Source organism: Schistocerca americana, chromosome 8 (genome assembly GCF_021461395.2).
Source record: "Schistocerca americana isolate TAMUIC-IGC-003095 chromosome 8, iqSchAmer2.1, whole genome shotgun sequence".
Classification (NCBI taxonomy): domain Eukaryota; kingdom Metazoa; phylum Arthropoda; class Insecta; order Orthoptera; family Acrididae; genus Schistocerca; species Schistocerca americana.
The window spans coordinates 490,491,837-490,512,198 of record NC_060126.1 but is presented as its reverse complement, the minus strand read 5'-3'; the positions used below and the strand labels follow the sequence as shown (position 1 = coordinate 490,512,198).

General features: G+C 45.9%; 1 protein-coding gene across 1 annotated transcript in view; it reads left to right on the top strand.

The window, feature by feature from the left end:
- The window catches only part of LOC124545169 (translation initiation factor IF-2-like), a 121,813-nt gene that overhangs the window by 30,713 nt on the left and 70,738 nt on the right, over positions 1-20,362 (top strand). The window contains exons 3-4 of the mRNA XM_047124005.1: positions 10,755-11,063; positions 18,572-18,834. Coding sequence (XP_046979961.1) covers positions 10,755-11,063; positions 18,572-18,834 — 572 coding nt within the window. The remainder of the gene's footprint in view (positions 1-10,754; positions 11,064-18,571; positions 18,835-20,362) is intronic.

Below are 20,362 nucleotides of genomic sequence, written 5' to 3'. Positions count from 1 at the left end.
TCACTCCCCTCCCCGCTAATTGGCAGTCAGCTGCCGGCGGGCACCATAGCGAGACCGTCTGCCCACTGGCGCGTCGCTCGTGTTGAAGACCCACTGTGGCGACTAAATGGGCCTACTGTCTACTGTCACTGACAAAAGAAATCTTGGAGTTGAACTGTGAATTTACTTTCAAAACCTTTTCCTAAGAATTTACATTATTTACTAGCGATTAATCAAGAACATTAACACATTTAATCACACCCTGAGCGTAAAAGTAGTTGCCAGTGGGTAACAGATGAACGCAAATTAAATTTTTTCCAAGAATTTATTCCTATAAGTGTCCCCCCCCCCTTTTTTTTTTTTTTTTTTTTTTGAAACAGATTTAAAATTGTAATCAGAAAGCAACCTGTAAATCTCAAGTTACGATTTATTCAGAGGCAGAAATAACAAATTTTTTTTGACACTATGAGCTTTCGGGCTGAGAACCTTGCCGCTCCCTTTTAACACGGCCGTAGTCACGACCGCTCACAACAAGCTCTGAAAGACTATACTGGTGCAAATCTGCAACACACCAGACTACTTTATACTAAAAATTTTAACAATTCACACAAACAAATAAACTATGCACCCCGTAGGAGGGATGGAAATGGTACAAAACACTCACAATAAAAATTATTTTTCACCGGAAGTGCAACTTGTTTTCAAAGAACTCTTACGGTGGAAGTGTGGCAACCTTATATACTAAAATGACCATTTAAACAAAAACCCATGAAATGCAGTCTTACATAAAATGTAGAAACATGCTCTACCTTACATATATACCATCTCTCAAGATGATAGGCAAGATAAAAACACATTTCAGGAATTCGGCCTTCTCACCTTAAGCAATAAATTCTTTAACACCGAATCCGACAAACATGACAGAGGCAGCTATCAATTTATGGCAGACCGACAGACAGACAGACACTAACTGCCTAACAAATGAGGACGGGAGAGAGACGAGCAGGCTGGGGACGAGAGACTGACCAAGAAAACAAGTAGAATTTAACAAGTAAATGAAACAATATATCACGAATCACTTAACTTCTAATAAACTGCGATGTCTGGCGAAGACCTGGCGCAGATTCCCCAAAACGCTTTCCCGAACCGTCCGCTGGCAGTCACTTCAACGGACGCAGGAAGGCGCGCCGATCTCCCGTCTCACGGCGTCGCAGCTCGCGTCGGCCAGACCGATGTCGTGGTTTGACTCCTGTCGCTCTCGTGTCGGCCGCGAAGCCCCTACCTCTCGCTATACGGCGCGGCCCACTGGACTGACGTGGCGACCTCACATGCGCCGACGCTCAAGACGGGCAAGTCATCTTGTGTCTCAGTGCGTGACCGACCAACCGATCGATCCAACCGCCAATGCCCATTGCCTGAGCAAACTCGAGCAGACTGGCGGCCTAACACATACTAGCACTCCAGACGACAGACACACACTGACTGCCCCACACTGACCCGGCTGACCAACTCACCCCCTGGAAAGCTCACAGTGCCCCTTAAATGCACGTCAACAGGCAACCCTTCCTGTTTCCCACCAGAGGGAGACACCAAAGCTGCGATTGCCACAGCGGCGCCACCGCCAGAAACGGAGAGCGACTGCTTCACGTTACGCACTCTGGCACGCTCTTCAAAACAACAAATTTTACTACGGCTTAGGGGTGCTACCTCATTTTTCTTGGAACGTACACTCGATGAATTTTGATACTGAAGTTATCCGCGATGTGCAACACCTCTAGTCTAGAGCATCTGTTTGCAGAGTTGGATGAGCAGCTCCAAAGGCTCTCGCGCTTACGAAACAGATCTTCTATTGGAGTTATCTGGTAAAAGCCACAGACCGTCGAGCAGTATTCAAGAAACGGTTGAGCGAGGGTGTTAATTTTTTGTGGATGAATTACATTTCCATAGGATTCTTAGAACGTCTAGTTAGTAGAGCAGCTGGAGGAAACTACGGAGTATGTTATATTGTTTCCACTTCACGTCACGCCTGTCGCATACTCCAAAACATTTTGAGTTAGTGAGTGTTTCCAGTGACTTATCGCCAGTCACATAAGCGCACAACAGTGGCTCTTTCCGTATATTTATGCACGATATTTTACAATGGACCTGCCTCTGTAGCCGAAATCGCGAACGGTCGCCCGTGAAATCATGAGTAGTTCGGAGGTAGTTGATTCGATTCCTGATGGCGTAAGAAATTTGACCGGTAGGGGGAAGGTAGTGCCTGATCATCAGACTATGCACCCAATGTGTTGGGTATTGGGCTGACTTCCAAACCTTTTCGCGGCGTCTCATGCAATGAGGGCATTTGACACTGTTTGTTGGGGTCGTCTCGCTGGATATGGGCAACAAGCCCGGGCGATCCCCTTAGACACCCATTACCCAAGCCAGTGCAAACATAAAACTACGCTACACAGATAATTATCGCAGACATCCACACGACAAGTATACACACCTAACTCTTCACAACCGATGAGACATCAGTTGCCTAGAAAGTAAAGCTTCGCATTTTTTTTTCTCAGCCCAAAACAATGTTAGGAGTGCGAAACGTTGCGTATGTATTACTTGAAGTCTTCTGAGTGAGCGCGTCAATTTTCCGTCACTTCTGATAGATAGCGCAGCTGCAGGACATTTTCAAAATGGCGTCTGTAGGTGATGTACGTTACAAGCAACGTGCCGTCATTGGATTTCTCACTGCAGAGAAAGAAACCGTGGGGGATATTCACAGACGCTTGTGCAACGTCTATGGAGCATCTGCTGTCGACAGTTGCTGGGCACGGAGGGTGAGGTCTTCAGAATGCGGTTCGGCGGAGCTCCACGATTTACAGCTCTCGGGGAGACCATCCACGGCTAATACACCTGACAGTTGCAGCGAGCAGATGATGTAATTCGCGAGGACAGACGCAATACGACTCGGCACTTGGCGCTAAGTCTGTCAATCAGCAAAGAAAGTGTGGATACAATTATCCGCTCTTGGATATTCAAAAGTGTGTGCAAAACGGGTCCTGGGTCTCTAACGGTGGATCACAAATGGCACAGAAAAAAGTCTTAATTTGTTTAACGTTTTGAAGCTGAGGGGGAGCACTTCATTTTCCGGGTTGTGACAGGTGATGAAACCTGGGTTCACAATTCTAGGCCCGAAACAAAACGACCGTCTTTGGAAAGGCGCCTTTCCCACTCCTCACAGAAGAAAAAATTCAAAGCAACTGCTTCCGTCGGTAATGTCATGATCACCGCGTTCTGCGACTGTGAAGGTGTGATCCTCACTGATGTGACGCCAAGAGGCGGTACCATTAATTCAGAAGCATATGTCGACACAATAACACAACTAAAGACCCGCTACAGGCGACTCTGGCGCCACAGTAACCCACGAGATGTTCTGCTGCAATACGATAGCGATCGGCCCCGCACAAGACTGAGGACTGGTGAACAGTTCGCAGAACAGGGATGGGCAGTGTCACGCCATCCACTATACGGCCCAGACCCAGTCCCCTCGGACTTCCTCTTGTTTTGGCCATTAAAGGATGCCATTCATGGAAGACATTTTGAGGACCATGATGTAGTCGTTGGTTGGTTGTTTTGGGGAAGGAGACCAGACAGCGTGGTCATCGGTCTCATCGGATTAGGGAAGGATGGGGAAGGAAGTCGGCCGTGCCCTTTCAGAGGAACCATCCCGACATTTGCCTGGAGTGATTTAGGGAAATCACGGAAAACCTAAATCAGGGTGGCCGGACGCGGGATTGAACCGTCGTCCTCCCGAATGCGAGTCCAGTGTCTAACCACTGCGCAACCTCGCTCGGTATATGAGGTGGTGATTCACACAGTGAAGCACTAGTTCCGCTGCTAGAACAAGGACTGGTACCGACAGGGCATACACGCCCTTGGTTCACGCTGGAGGAAGGCCACAGAACGGGATGGAGATTACGTGGAAAAATAGGGTGTGCAGATAAAACACATTTCATTAGTATGTGTAATTCTCATTATGTTCAAACAGGAATTGGTGGAGAAAATAAAGTGCAGTTCATTACTTTCTGGGCAGCCCTCAAGAAATAGGATCGCGGTTCCCGCACCTTTCCCCAAAGCTGCTTTCCCGAAAACGGGCTCATTTAGACTTCTTATTATGTAGAGGACCACATGCCACTTCCTGCACCAAGCATCATTGCTTTTCAGATCTTCCTGCTGTTCGCTACAATTTTCTGTCTCTGTGACTTTCGTACGTAATATAGCATCATCTGTGAACAACCACACTGATCTTCCAATGTTATCTTCCAGATCATTTACTCGTATACAGTTCAATTGTTGTGAGTAACAATCTTATTAGGAGCTTTTTTAGGAACTCCAAAAGTTACTTTTACATCGCACAGTTCCCTGCCATTAGGAACAACGTAATGAACTACGTCTGCCAGAAAATCCTGAATCCAGTTTCACCGCTGGTCGGATATTCGGTCAGCTGGCACGACACGTTCCGTATAGTGAAGAGTACTCCCCGTTAAGCCGAGAACAGAGTTGCATAGTTAGTAGTATCATTAAAGCAGGTTTGATCCTTCCCCAGCTTACTTTAGTGCTAACAGAGATATCGAAAAACCACTGATATTTAGACTTTACGTTCCACTCCATAATGTTGACACAGCCGGTTGCAATAATTAGCCATTCTCTTTCGTTGTTTACTCATTTGATGATAATTCTATTGTACGTTTATAGTAGATTCTTACTAAACACATAGAAACTCTTAAGAAGTTCATACTTTCGTAGAGTTTCAATTCATTCATCCTTGCTAGGTCGGACGATATATATAACCACCAAAAGGTGGTTTTTCATCACTGATTTATTTCAGAGGCAGCCGGTTTCGGCACTCCCTTATGCCATCATCAGGCTCTCTGTGGTAACACAGTGGCTGAGCTTGTTTTGCCACACAAAAGCGAACCGTAGTGCACTCAGATTGTTTACAAGTGTCCAGCCAAGTCAAATACGTTGTGCAAATACTGGTTGACTTTGGCATGATATTTTGTCTGGAAATACAGGCTCAGCCACTATGTTACCATAGAGAACATGTTGGTGGCATTAGGAATGTCGAAACTGACTGTCTCTGTAATAAATCCTATATAAAAATACAGCTGTTGCTTTATTTATTTGTGGATAATTCGACTGCTGCTCGTCAACAGATTTCTAGAATCTTCCTCCCAATGTGAACAGAGAATGAAGTCTGTACACTGCTTAAATGTGTCATGTGCATCCTGTGGTATTGTTTTACTGGAATATTTGTTATTTTTGTGGTATGTTGCAGTTCTTTCATGTTACAAAGAATCTGACAGCCTAGCTATGATTTCTGAACAGATGTTAGTCGTGTCGCCTTCGACTAGGAGCAAATGGCTCGAATATTAATTGTGTAAAAAATATTACCATCATATTCGCGGCAGCAAGAATAAAGGAATGGTGGTTGTTAATTCTTGATCACCAGATATTACCCAACTCTCTTGGACTCACTTGTAATGACGACTGTCGGATTTGTACACTACAAAAATCTCTTGGAGTCACTTTCTATGAGAACCAGTCTGTAGGATTTGTACATTAGCCTCTGCAGCTCCCGAACCCTCGATCTGAGAGCGAGAAGTCTGTGTTCCTGTGATAGTACTTTTCTCTCGTCCTTCACTTTCACGTCACCGAACGAGGTGTCACAGTGATTAGAAGAGTCGACTCGCATGTGGGCGCAAGACTCTTCCAATTTATGTCCGAGCACCCTCATTTAGGTTTTCCAGTTGTTCTCCCAAGCCGGTTATGGATAATGCCGCTATGGTTCCCTGGGAAGAACACGGCAGATTTACTCCTCAATCTAATGTCCTAGTTGTCGGAGGACGTTGATCCCTGATCTTTCTTACTTCCCTTTCTTGTCGTCTTATCGTCATCGTCAACAGAACAGAACCGTACGCAGACTCGTCGCAGTTCGCAGCTCGTGGTCGTGCGGTAGCGTTCTCGCTTCCCGCACCCGGGTTCCCGGGTTCGATTCCCGGCGGTGTCAGGGATTTTCTCTGCCTCGTGATGACTGGGTGTTGTGTGATGTCCTTAGGTTAGTTAGTTTTAAGTAGCTCTAAGTTCTAGGGTACTGATGACCATAGATGTTAAGTCCCGTAGTGCTCAGAGCCAGACTCATCACACATGAACACTAAACAGTTGTGCTTTAGAGACCCTGTGGAAAGCTATCTTATCTTTTGTCTCCTGACTGGTCTGATGCAGCCCACCATGAATTCCTCTCCTGTGCCAACGTCTTCTGTTATTCACCGGATGTATACCAATCTCCGCCTTCCTCTATGGTTTTTACCCTCTATAACTCCCTCCAGTAGGTTGTAAATTAATCCATGGTCCTATCATCCTGTCATCTTGTCAGTGTTTTCCATGTATTCCTTTCCTGCCGCGCGGAGTGGTCGCGCTGTTAGAGGCGCCATGCCACTGACTACACGGCCCTCCCACCGGAGGTTCGAGTCCTCCCTCGGGCATGGGTGTGTGTGTTGTTCTTAACATACGTTAGTTTATGTAGTGTGTACGTCTAGGGACCGATGACCGCTGCAGTTTGGTCCCTTAAGAACTCACACACACTTGAACATTTCCTCGCCGATTCTTCAGAGAACATCCTCATTCCTTACCTTACCAGACCAACTAATTTTCATCATTCTTTTGTAGCACCACATCTCAAATGCTTCGCTTCTCTTCTGTTCTGGTTTTCCGTTGTTCATGTTTCGCTACCATTTAATGCTACCTCAAAGGCCTATGTTTCATAATAGACTTCCCTTGGCCAGGAATGCCCTTTTTCCCACCGCTACATTTGAAGTAGAAAACTAATGTGATTTTTAATGGTACTGTGAGGGGAAAACTTTTATTTGTACTTCCAATTTGGAATGGGCTCCATCTTCCCTTTCAGTCCTTACAAAAATTACTAGAGAGGGATACATTTTCCAGTGTCGGGTTACAGTGATAGGTTGTCAAAATTCTACGTGGCTGGCTTTAATCTCAGTCGTGCTCACATTAGTGTATCTTGAGAACTGCGAAGTTGCTTTGCATCTGGGGGCAGATATGCTCAATAATGTTTATGTCTTGGCAGTTCGGTGGCCAATGGAAGTGCTTAAACTCAAAATGTTCCTGGAGCAACTGTGTGGCAATTATGGACGCGTGGTGCGTCGCATTGTCCTGCTGGAATTGCCCAAGTCCCTCGGAATGCATAATGGACATGAATGGATGCAGATGATCATACAGGATGCCAACGTGCGTGTCACCTGTCAAAGTCGTATCTAGACGTATCAAGAGTCCTGTATCACTCCAACTGCGCACGCCCCACACCAATACAGAGCCTTCACCGGCTTGGACGGTCCCTTGCTGACATGCAGGGTCAATGAATTCGTGAGGTTGTCTCCATACCCGTACACGTCCAGGCGCTCGACACATACACAGCAACGTAGCACGTATTTATCAAATTCGTGCAGGACATCAGTAATCAGCTGATTCCATTCGACACAGAGCTTCCACGAACAGATCCTTGGTGCAGAGTATGGTAACTGGCAACATCTGTCTCACAAGCCGCGGGCAACAAGGTCGAGGCTCATGCCAATATTGTTGGTCATATGTCTCCCAAAGACGGCGCCCCACCCATCAGAGAGAGAGAGAGAGGCAACTAACCGAAAATATAAGGAACTGAAAATAAGATTACAACTCCGATAAACGCTTAAGTGTAAGTACACTATTGGCCATTAAAATTACTACACCACGAAGATGACGTGCTACAGATGCGAAATTTAACAGACAGGAAGAAGATGCTGTGATATGCAAATGATTAGCTTTACACAGCATTCACACAAGGTTGGCGCCGGTGGCGACACCTACAACGTGCTGACATGAGGAAAGTTTCCAACCAGTTTCTCATACACAAACAGCGGCTGACCGGCGTTGCCTGGTGAAACGTTGTTGTGATGCCTCGTGTAAGGAGAAGAAATGCGTACCATCACGTTTCCGACTCTGATATACGTCGGATCGTGACATTGCTGCTCGCGTTGGTCGAGATCCAATGACTGTTAGCTGAATACGGAATCGGTGGCTTCAGGAGGGAAATACGGAACGGCGTGCTGGACCCCAACGGCCTCGTATCACTAGCAGTCGAGATGGCAGGTATCTTATCCACATGACTGTAACGGATCGTGCAGCCACGTCTCGATCCCTGAGTCAGCAGATGGGGATATTTGCAAGACAAGAACCATCTGCACGATCAGTTTGACGACTTTTGTAGCAGCATGGACTATCAGCTCGGAAACCATGGCTGCGGTTACCCTAGACGCTGCACCACAGACAGGAGCGCCTGCGATGGTGTACTCAACGACGAACCTGGGTGCACGAATGGCACAACATCATTTTTTCGGATGAATCCAGGTTCTGTTTACAGCATCATGATGGTCGCATCCGTGTTTGGCGACGTCGTGGTGAATGCACGTTGGAAGCGTGTATTCGTCATCGCCATACTGGCGTATCACCAAGTGTGATGGTACGGGGTGCCATTGGTTACACGTCTCGGTCACCTCTTGTTCGCATTGACGGCAGCTTTAACAGTGAACGTTACATTTCAGATATGTTACGATCCGTGGCTCTACCCTTCATTCGATCCCAATGAAACCCTACATTTCAGCAGGATAATGCACGACTGCCTGTTGCAGGTCCTGTACAGGCCATTCTGGATACAGAAAGTGTTCCACTGCTGCCCTGACCAGCACACTCTCCAGATCTCTCACCAATTGATAACGTCTTGTCAATGGTGGCCGAGCAACCGGCTCGTCACAATATGCCAGTCACTACTTTTGATGAACTGTGGTATCGTGTTAAAGCTGCATGGGCAGCTGTACCTGCACACGCCATCCAGGCTCTGTTTGACTCAATGCCCAGTCGTATCAAGGCCGTTATTACGGCCAGAGGTGGTTGTTCTGGGTACTGATTTCTCAGGATCTATGCACGCAAATTGAGTGAAAATGTAATGACATGTCAGTTGTAGGGTAATATATTTGTCGAATGAATACCGGTTTATCATCTGCATTTCTTCTTGGTATAGCAATTTTCATGGCCAGTAGCGTATGTTGAACTCTAGCGATCGGAACACAACAGTGATAAATTAACAAGACCAGTACAGTAACTTGTACGATGGGTAGGGGCGGAAGCGAGTGAGGGGGGACTTGCTGTTTCCATGGACTCTACATCTAGATCTACATGATTACTCTGCAATTCACATTTAAGTGCTTTGCAGAGGGTTCATCGAACCACAATCATACTATCTCTCTACCATTCCACTCCCAAACAGCGCGCGGGAAAAACGAACACCTAAACCTTTCTGTTCGAACTCTGATTTCTCGTATTTTATTTTGATGATCATTCCTACCTATGTAGGTTGGGCTCAACAAAATATTTTCTCACACGGAAGAGAAAGTCGGTAACTGAAATTTCGTAAATAGATCTCGCCGCGACGAAAAACATCTTTGCTTTAATGACTTCCATCCCAAGTCGCGTATCATATCTGCCACACTCTCTCCCCTATTACGTGATAATACAAAACGAGCTCCCCTTTTTTGCACCCTTTCGATTTCCTTCGTCAATCCCACCTGGTAAGGATCCCACACCGCGCAGCAATATTCTAACAGAGGACGAACGAGTGTAGTGTAAGGGGTCTCTTTAGTGGACTTGTTGCACCTTCTAAGTGCCCTGCCAATGAAACGCCTTCCCCAGAATATTATCTATGTGGTCTTTCCAACTGAAGTTGTTCGTAATTTTAACACCCAGGTACTTAGTTGAATTGACACCCTTGAGAATTGTGCTATTTATCGAGTAATTTTGAAACTCATGTGGATCACCTCACACTCTTCGTTACTTAGCGTCAACTGCCACCTGCCACACCATACAGCAATCTTTTCTAAATCGCTTTGCAACTGATACTGGTCTTCGGATGACCTTACTAGATGGTAAATTACAGCATCATCTGCGAACAACCTAAGAGAACTGCTCAGATTGTCACCCAGGTGATTTATGTAGATCAGGAACAGCAGAGGTCCCAGGACGCTTCCCTGGGGAATACCAGATATCACTTCAGTTTTACTCGATGATTTGCCGTCTATTACTACCAACTGCGACCTTCCTGACAGGGAATCACGTATGCAGTCGCACAACTGAGACGATACCCCATAGGCCCGCAGCTTGATTAGAAGTCGCTTGTGAGGAACGGTGTCAAAATCTTTCTAGAAATCTAGAAATACGGAATCAACTTGAGATCCCCTGTCGATAGCGGCCATTACTTCGTGCGAATAAAGAGCTAGCTCCGTTGCACAAGAAAGATGTTTTCTGTAACCATGCTCATTACGTATCAATAGATCGTTCCCTTCGAGGTGATTCGTAATGTTTGAATACAGTATATGCGAGTATACAGTATTGCAAACTGACGTCAATGATATAGGTCTGTAGTTCGATGGATTACTCCTACTGCCCTTCTTAAACACTGGTGCGACCTGCGCAATTTTCCAATCTGTAGTTACAGATCTATCGGTGAGCGAGGGGTTGTATATGATTGCTAAGTAGGGAGCTGTTGTATCAGCGTAATCTGAAAGGAACCTAATCGGTATACAATACCCCGCCTCGGCCCTCGCGGTCACTCCTGTGAGCTGCCTGCGGTGCCGCGGCCCACTCACGGCTGGAGCCACCTGCTGCAGCAGCGCGCTTGCCGGCAGGTCCGCCGTCGCTGCACTTCCACACGGCGACGTCGCGCAACGGCGTGGTGCAGGGCCGCTGGGGGGAGCGCTCTCGCCCCGACACCGTCTACTCGGCGGGTCCCCGCGGCTACCGGGTGCGCGGCGCCGGCGTCCACCGCCGCATGGACCTGTCGCAGGCGCCCATCCCGTACCGGCCGCCGGTGCCGCAGGACAGCCCCCAGTACCAGCCCACCTACTCCGGCTACCACGACCCCAACGAGAGCCCCAGCTACCAGTTCACCATCAACGAGCGCGAGCTGCAGCGCACCGAGGACAGCGACGCCTTAGGTAAGTCCTCATTAACCGTACACATCCTTCTGTATAACATCAGCAGAGAGCCCTGTTGCACTTATCACAGTCCCAACGCGGACCCCAGTTGCGCGGTCTCCAAGGTGAGTAAGAGCTACAGTACACTGAGGACAGCAATTCCAAAAGTGAACCCACGTTCATCATACAGTTCCTTTCTATAATTTGGGTATAGTGCTACCAATTGTCATCCACCTCTCCCGGACGTCGTCAGCTGATACTCGTATCCGAGTTTTCATTTCTCTCCTGAGATTTCCTTTGTCACGGTTCAGGCGTGAAAGTGTCGTTGATGGCTTAGAAATCCAATCCTAGCGTGGAACAGGCGGCCGCACACATTACAGCTGATGGAAGGTGGAGGACGTCGCTGAGCCTGGAGGAGTTTACGTCTCTGGCGTTTGTCATTCTCCATTCTTCGACGTTCTAGCCCAATGTTTTGAAGAGCATTTGAGGTAACTGTGCGCCCGCGACTTCGATCTTCTGCTATTGTGGACCAGTTACTCGGATCGATGTTCAAGTTTTTTAGATTTTTCTTGTACTGATCCTTATAACGTTTGAGAGGGGCACCTCGTGGCCTTTTACCTGTGCTCACTTCGCTGTACAGCATTTGGCGTGGAAGTCTGTCATTTTTCACCCACTGGACATGTCCGACCCATCTGAGTTGATGCACAATGATAAGAGCTTCCATGCTATACATTTTTGCTTTCTCAAGAACAGCCGTGTTGGATATGAAGTCATCCCATTTCAGGTTCATAATATATGTTAGCTTCTGTTGGTTGAAGCGTTCTAGTTTCTTCAGATCACAGCAAGATAGCGTCCAGGTTTCGCAACCATATAGCAGGGTGGAAATGACTACAGCTTTGTACACCATCAGTTTGGTGTACAGTGTTAGGTCTTTATTCAGGAAGAGACGCTTTGTAAGACGTCCAAATGCTACATGGGCAGCACGTAATCTATTCTCCACATCTTCTCCAGATGAGCAGTTGAATGACAGTATGCTTCCTAGGTAGAGGAAATGGTCTACTTGTTCCAAGGGTGTATCATAAACGGATGTGCTGAAATCAGGAACGGAGGAGCCAGGAGTTGGCTGCGCCATCACCTTTGTCTTTGGAATATTGATAGACAGACCAAATCGTTCGTACGCCCTGCTGAAGGAATCAACTGACAGATGCAGCTCTGCAGGTGAATGAGCTGGAGAAGCATTGTCATCAGCATACTGCAGCTTTGTCACACGGGTGGTACTGGTGAACATTTTTGAATGGAGTCTGGGCTGATTGAATAATCCTCCATCGAACCTGTACTTTAGTTCTGTTCCTGCATTGTTTACGGATGTCTTGTAAAGCATAGCTGCCAGATACAATGCAAACAATGTTAGTGCAAGAACGCATCCTTGTTTAAGCCCACTTGTTATTGGGAATTCACAGGTTGTTTCGTTCTGGCAGAGGACCTGTCCAGTCATATCATCGTGGAGAGCTCTCCTGGACACTATACCCCAAAAGAGGACTCTTCAATTGCTGCGTGCTGGAATAGAAATATTTACCATCATCTGATATTTTAGAAAACTGTATTTAGGCTACTAGTTCCAACGCCTTAGTAGCGAATCCTGTAGGCCCAAGTAATCAAATGTCCAGAGTATTCCAGCGATATATGTGCATAACACTGGAAGTGCTGTAGTGACTGCATTCTATAGTAGTGTTTCGACACACTAATGGAGAGATTTCTATCGAATCCAGTTACTACAGCTTTTCCTGTGTAATCTTATACGACTGGAATCATCTGGACGTTTGAGGTATTGGGGTCTGGAGGAGACGCTACTAAGGCATTGAAACTAATGGCTTAAATAAAATTTTCAATAACGGCTGATGGTATATGCTGCTACAACAGTTCGACTGGCCGCTGTTCCCCACTCCGTATTTTTATGTTGGGTTTACGATTTCCTGAGTGAGTCCACTCTCCCCATATAATTTCCTATCTATAACGTTGGTAGGGTGGTCCCCACTCGGTGTCCAACTGTTCTGGATCCAAATGAATAGCTACCAATCTGCCTTCAACCAATTCGTGCTAGAGTGCATCAAGAACGGAGATTACGCGGAGGTTTCTCTCCATAAGGCAGGTATAGTGATCCCCAGTCGTATTCAGAAAAGGTTTAGAAAAAGACAGAGCCGACGCTGTACTGTGCGGTGGATAGATGACATCATAACGTGTGCAATGGCGACACATACAGCTGAAGAGCATAAGGTAAGGAGAATTCTAGAGGAGATATTTATCCGACAGAAGTATTTCTAATACTTGTCTACCTGGAAAAAGTATTCGACAAAGTAAAATGGTGCATAATTCTTACGAAAGTAACTGCAAGCTATAGGGAAACCCCAGTAATACACAGTATGTACAAGAAACAAGAGGGAAAAATAAGAACGGGAGTCCAAGAACTAAGTGCTCGACTCTTATACATTGAGTCGAGCACTGGTCCATTGATCGTGGCCGGGCCAAATATCTAAAGGAATAAGAGTCAAACGAAAAAACTACAAAGAACGAAACTTGTCTAGCTTGAAGGGGGAACCAGATGGTGCTATGGTTGGCCCGCTTGATATCGCTGTCATAGGTCAAACGGATATCAACTGCGTTTTTTAAATAGGAACCCCATTTTTTATAACATATTCGTGTAGTATGTAAAGAAATATGAATGTTTGAGTCGAACAACTTTTTTCGCTTTGTGATAGATAGCACTGTAATAGTCACAGACATATCGCTCACAATTTTAGACGAACAGTTGGTAACAGGTAGGTTTTTTAAATTAAAATACAAAACGTAGGTACGTTTAAACATTTTATTTCGGTTGTTCCAATGTGATACACGTACCTTTGTGAACTTATCATTTCTGAGAACGCATGCGGTTACAGCGTGATTACCTGTAAATACCACATTAATGCAATAAATGCTCAAAAGCAGGTCGTGGTTGGCATTTCACATGTGGCTGAACACTTCCTGTTTCCTTAAATAACTTAACAATCCCGTGAACGGTCCGGACATTTGGATGATGTCGTCCAGGATACCGAGCAGCATACATAAAACAAGCCCGTTGGGCATTTTGATCACAATAGCCATACATCAACACGATATCGACCTTTTCTGCAGTCGGTAAACGGTCCATTTTAACACGGGTAATGTATCACGAAGCAAATACCGTCCACACTGGCGGAATGTTACGTGATACCACGTACTTATACGTTTGTCACTAATACAGCGCCATCCATCACAAAGCGAAAAAAGCGGTCCAACTAAAACATTCATATTTCTTTACTTACTACTCGAATATGTAATAAAGAATGGGGGTTCCTATTTAAAAAACGCAGTTGATATCCGTTTGACCAATGGCAGCGCCATCTACCGGGCCAACCATAGCACCATCTGGTTTCCCCTTGAAGTTAGACGAGTTTCGTTCTTTGTAGTTTTTTCGTTTGATGCTTATTTCGTGAGGTATTTGGCCCGGTTACTATAAATGGACCACCCTGTATATCTGAAAAACAATGATGGGAATAAAATAAAGGTTCACAGTGGGATTAGAATTCAGGAAAAGAGGATATCAGCGATAAAATCCGCTGATTACTTTGATATACCGAGTGAAAGTGAGGAAGAGCTGCAGTACCTGATGAATGGAATGATCAGTCTAATGAGTACGCAGTATGGACTGAGAGTGACACGAAAATAAGGACGAGTAACATAAATGAGATTAGCGATACGTTTATTAAAATTGGGGACGACGAAGCAGACAACACGTAGGTTTTCTTCTGATTCGGAGGCAAAATTACACATGACGGACGAAGCAAGGAGAACATAAAAAGCAGAGCAGTACATTCACTCATGACCAAAAGAAGTTTACTAGTATCAGTCATAGACCTTACTTTGGTGAAGAAATATCTGAGAATGTAAGTCTGGAAGTCTGGATCACAGCACTGTAAGAAAGGCGATCATGGTCCAGCGGCAAACTAGCTAAGAAGAGAATCGAAACATTTGAGATGTGGTGCTGCAGAAGGATGTTGAAATAAGATGAACTGATGAGATAAGGACTGAAGAGGCTCTCCGCAGATTTGGTAGAAAACGAACATTTGGAGAACACTGACAAGAAGAATGTACTGGATGATAGGACATGTGTTAAAGCACCATGAAATAAATTCTCTGGTACTTTAAGGGAGCTGGAAAAGGTAAAAACTCTCGGGGGAAGTTAGGTGTTGGAATATATCCTACAGTATTTGAAGATGTTGACTATAAGTATTACTCAGGGATGAAGAGTTTAGCGCAGCAGAGGAAGGTGCGGCCAGCAGCATCAACCCAGTCACCAGTCTGATGACTGAAGAAAGGTATTAAATGGCTAATAATAATGAGTCAGACGTACATCCTAATTTGAAAATAGTAAGCATAGACTGCTGAAGTACATACATCAAAAAAAGTTTTGCATCAACCCAGTTCCCAGAACTCCTAAAGATAGACGTTGAATGTGGGTATTGTATCACAGACACAGTCCCTTTGACTGTTCAGAGATGTCACTAAATCCTCCCAAAGATGTAAAGAAACATGCATGAGCAGCGCCTATTAGACGGAGGGGGTCCGACAGCCGATCAGTCCCAGTCATTCCACCGGGAAGGAGGTACACGGCTCGTGTTGTCTGTAGTCCAACCACGGCTAGACGGTCGATACCGCGGTTTGATTGCGTCCGCATTCTTATTTTGTGCCAGGAAAGGCTCTCAACGAGAAAAGTGTCCAGGCGTCTAAGAGTGAACCAAAGCGATGTTGTTCGGACATGGAGGAGATACCGAGGGACAGGAACTGTCAATTATATGCCTCGTTCAGGCCGCTCGAGGGCTACTACTGCTGTGGATGACCGCAACATACCGATTACGGCTCGGAGAAACCCTGATAGTAACGCCACCATATTGAACACTGCTTTTCGTGCAGCCTCAGGACGTAGTATTACGACTCAAACTATGCGCAATAGGCTGCATGATGCGCAACTTCACTCCCAGGGTCCATGGGGAGGTCTACCTTTGCATCCACGACACCATGCAGCGCGGTACAAATGAGCCCAGCAACATGCCGAATGGATCGCTCAGGATTGGCATCACGTTCTCTTCACCAATGAGTGTCGCATACGCATTCAACCAGACAAGCCTCCGAGATGTGTCTGCAGGCAACCTGGTCAGGGAGAACGCCTTAGACACACTGTCCAGCGAGAGAAAGTTGGAGGTTTCCTGATGTTTTGGGGTGGCATTATGTGGGGCCGACGTACGTCGCTGATGGTCATGGAATGCGTCGTAACGGCTGTACGATACGTGCTTGCCATCCTCCGACCGACTGTGCAACCATATCGACAGAATATTTTAGAGGGATTCGTATTCATGGACGACAATTCGCGCCCCCATCCTGCACATCTTGTGTATGACTTCCTTCAGGATAACGACATCGCTCGACTAGAGTGACCAACATGTTCTCCAGACATGAACCCTATCGAAAAGAGCTGTTTATGGACGACGTGACCCACCAACCACTCTGAGGTATCTACACCGAATCGCCAGTTTAGTAGTGGGTCAATCTGGACCAACAGTGCCTTGATGAACTTGTAGATAGTATGCCACGACGAATACAGGTATGTACCAGTGCAAGAGGACGTGTTACTGGGTATTAGAGGTACCGCTGTGTACAGCAATCTGGACCACCACCTCGAAGGTGTCACTGTGTGGTGATACAACATGCAATGTGTGGTTTCTATGAGCAATAAATAATGGGGGAAATGATGCTTATGTGGATCTTATCCCAGTTTTCTGTACAGGTTCCGGAACCCTCGGATCCGAGATGACGCAAAACATTTTTTGGCGTGTGTATAAAATTGTCCGATGTTTCGGTCACTGTTGAAAGTGGCCCTTTTCAGGGCTGAGTCACTTCAGGGAGACCACTTGCAAGAGTGGTCGAAACGTCGGACAGTTTTAGATATTGACAATGCGGTGAACAGATCAGAAGAAATTTATTGGCAACGACAACGGCCGCGAAAGCCTACGCTTACATTTAACATTTGTTTGTCTCTATAATCATGTATGACGTAAACTGTAGCTCGCTTGCTACGCGTACACTGTGTTTGGTATGCCTCATCTATGCGAGCTTATTTTAGACCAGGGCCCTCCAAACTTTCTAGTCCGCGGGCCACATTGACTCCTCCACGAAGTCATATGGGCCAATATCTAGCTAGTGGGATTAAAGTACCCTTGCACTCCATGATCACCGTAATGTAAGGCTAAAGGAAAGATGAAATCGCAAAAATCTAAGGTTGTGGAAATAGCTAGCACTGAAACGAACTACGATTTTTATTTAATTACATAATTTTGATTGGTGGACGTACCTGACTGAACTTCAGTTTGAAATTATTGATTTGCAATGTAGCGACTTTTTTAAAGAAAAACATTCAAAGTCAACATTACTGGAGTTTTTTAAGTGTCTTCCGTGCACAACAGTTTCCAAATTTACATAAATTTGCCCGTGACTTTTGTTTTCGCTTTTGGCACTGCTTATTTGTGTGAAAAAACTTTCTCCAAAACGAAAAATTCAAAAAGTGTTTACAGATCAAAATTAAATGATGAACATTTTGAAGTCGCTGATGATTATCACTACCAGTAAACTTGATCCACAACTGGAGGTAATTATGAAAGGAAAGTTACAGCTACATAAAAGTCACTAATTATCACTAAGATGTTAAAATTTTTTACGTGAATACTCTAACACTGTGAGTTTTCAAGATGTAAATTAATTACAGTTATTTTTATACATCAGTTACAACTAAAATATCCAATATCATTTTGTACACTAGGTATTGTATTTTCTTTAAATTGTCTTTAATTAAAAATGTTTTATACGATTATCTTGCTACGTGTATTTTACAACTTAATCAAAAGAAAGTGAAACCTCACTTAAGAAGCATCTTCCATAGTGATTGATTACTAAGGCTAGCCGCCGAAGTGGCGTCCGTTTGAAAGAGTTGCACCATACTCGTGAGTAGAATAAAATGCAAAGAATTTTTTTTTACCTAAAATGTTTTCGCCTAACTAGTCTGTTAACCGTTCTTTTTTTTCACTATCGCACGGAGAATGGTCTGCCTGTTTATTGTGGATAGCCACAAGTTTAACCATGACCTTCCGCTTTGTAAAGATAGAGGTCCGACAATGTCGCGGTGTATTGGTCGCGATAGGTCTCGAAACTCAATTGTTGCCAGTATAGGTACCACCTCAAATATTTGGCGGGCCGGATACCGGGAATGTCCGGCCAGCTAACGCGGGCCGGTTTGCCGGGCCGTAGTTTGGAAACCCCTGTTTTAGACGACCAGCTTTGCCCAGTTCTACAGTCCGAGATACAGTGTTAATGCGTGTAAAACTGCGCTTGTGACACCACCCGTGCGATACGCCACCTACATGAGGCTGCTAGCAACGAGTGACTACTGTGCCTGTCGGCAGGGCGTGTGAAGGGCCGCTACTCGTTCGTGGACGACGCGGGCGAGCGCCACACGGTGGAGTACGTGGCGGGCTCGGGCACCGGCTTCCAGGTGCTCACGGCGCACCCCGACCTGTCGGTCGGCGGCCCGCTGTTCGTGCAGGCTCCGCCGGGCCGGCCGCGGCCGGGGGACGCCAGGCTGCCCAGAGGCAGGTCGGAGGTCACCCGCCGGCTCGACGGCACCTACAGCTTCAAGGCGGCCGGGCCCACGTCGCGCCGCGAGGAGGTCAGTCATCTCTCTAAGCATCCCATTCTCAGGCCGGCAGATCGGCCATCGCCCCCTATCCAGCAGGGTCTGTCCCGACGTGTTCGCCTTTGTGCTCCAGGAACGTCGGCCCCACTGGCGTACCGGCCATGTGCTATCTCTGGCCTCTACCTGCTTCCCCACTCTTCTCTCCCCTTCTGTTTAGGCGTGGTGAAAAGTGGCACTCGACTTGGCGCAGGTAAAGTCTGCCAAGCAGTCACAGTGCGCCCACGCACAGTCAAACAGGTCAACGACCCATTCAGCGGGAGGGGGTTGGCCGACTCGTTGGTCTGTGAATGGTCAGCTTTACATGTACTCACCGGTGCTACACAACAGCACCAACTGATACGTCCCCATAGAAAAATTTATGAATTACTGTGCTGGAAAACCGCTTACGTTATTTGCTTTTCAAACAGCTGAGCAAAACTGAACGTACTCTGACATTACTCTCTTTACTCATTCTGATCGACGCTAAACTGACACACAATATTTTTAGCGCTACGCAATCTCACTTTCAATAATCCCTACAAAAGAATGGCCGTGTCTAACAATAACCTACACCTTTCATGAATCACTTGCCTCACAAAAATCTTCGTTACTCCAACTACTGCAATACAGCGAGCGCCAATACTGCCAGCTAAATAAAAGATCCTGATTACTGAAAGCACTAGCTACTGACAGGCATAGTTAGCAAATGAAAGATTTTAATAGAGAACAAACAATGTATTTACCTTAATAGTGTTCAAAAGTCATAATATATATATATATCAGTTCATGACATCCAGTCTTACAAATTTACTGTCTCTGATGGACACACGTCCAGATCATCCGCTCTTAAGACTCCGCCATCTCTCTCCCCACATCCACCACTGCTGGCGGCTCACCTCCAACTGCGCAACGCTGTGCGCTGTTAACACCCAACTGCCCAACACTACAATAGCAAAATCCAACAATGCAAACCGGCCACAGACTGCACACAGCACAGTCAGTGATTTTCATATAGAGCGCTACATGGCGTTACCAACATAAAAATCTAAATAGCTTAGTTACACAACACACATGCACATGTTGTTGCCTTCAGTCCAAAAACTGGGTTCATCAGTTCTGCATGCTTGTCTGTCCTGAGCAGACCTCTTCTTTTCTGCAGATTGTATCAGATAAAAAGTATCCAAACACTTATTAGAGGACATTAACACATGGTGTGTCCACCATTAGCTTTTGTGACTGTTTCAACACTGCAAGGACACTTTCAGTATTATGTCTAAATATGGAGAAATGGCAGCTCATTCCTCCTCAAGACTCGAAACCAGAGAAGACAGTATTGTTGGATCTGGAGTGAAATCGAGGATCTAACTCACCCAAAAGGTGTTACATTGGGTTCAGGTCGGGACAATGGGCAGTCCATTTCATTCGAGGAATGTTACTGTTCACAGAACATTGCCTGACAGATGGTGCTTCATACTCAGGTGACAAATGTCATGGATCATCTCCTAATATCACGTCGGATTTC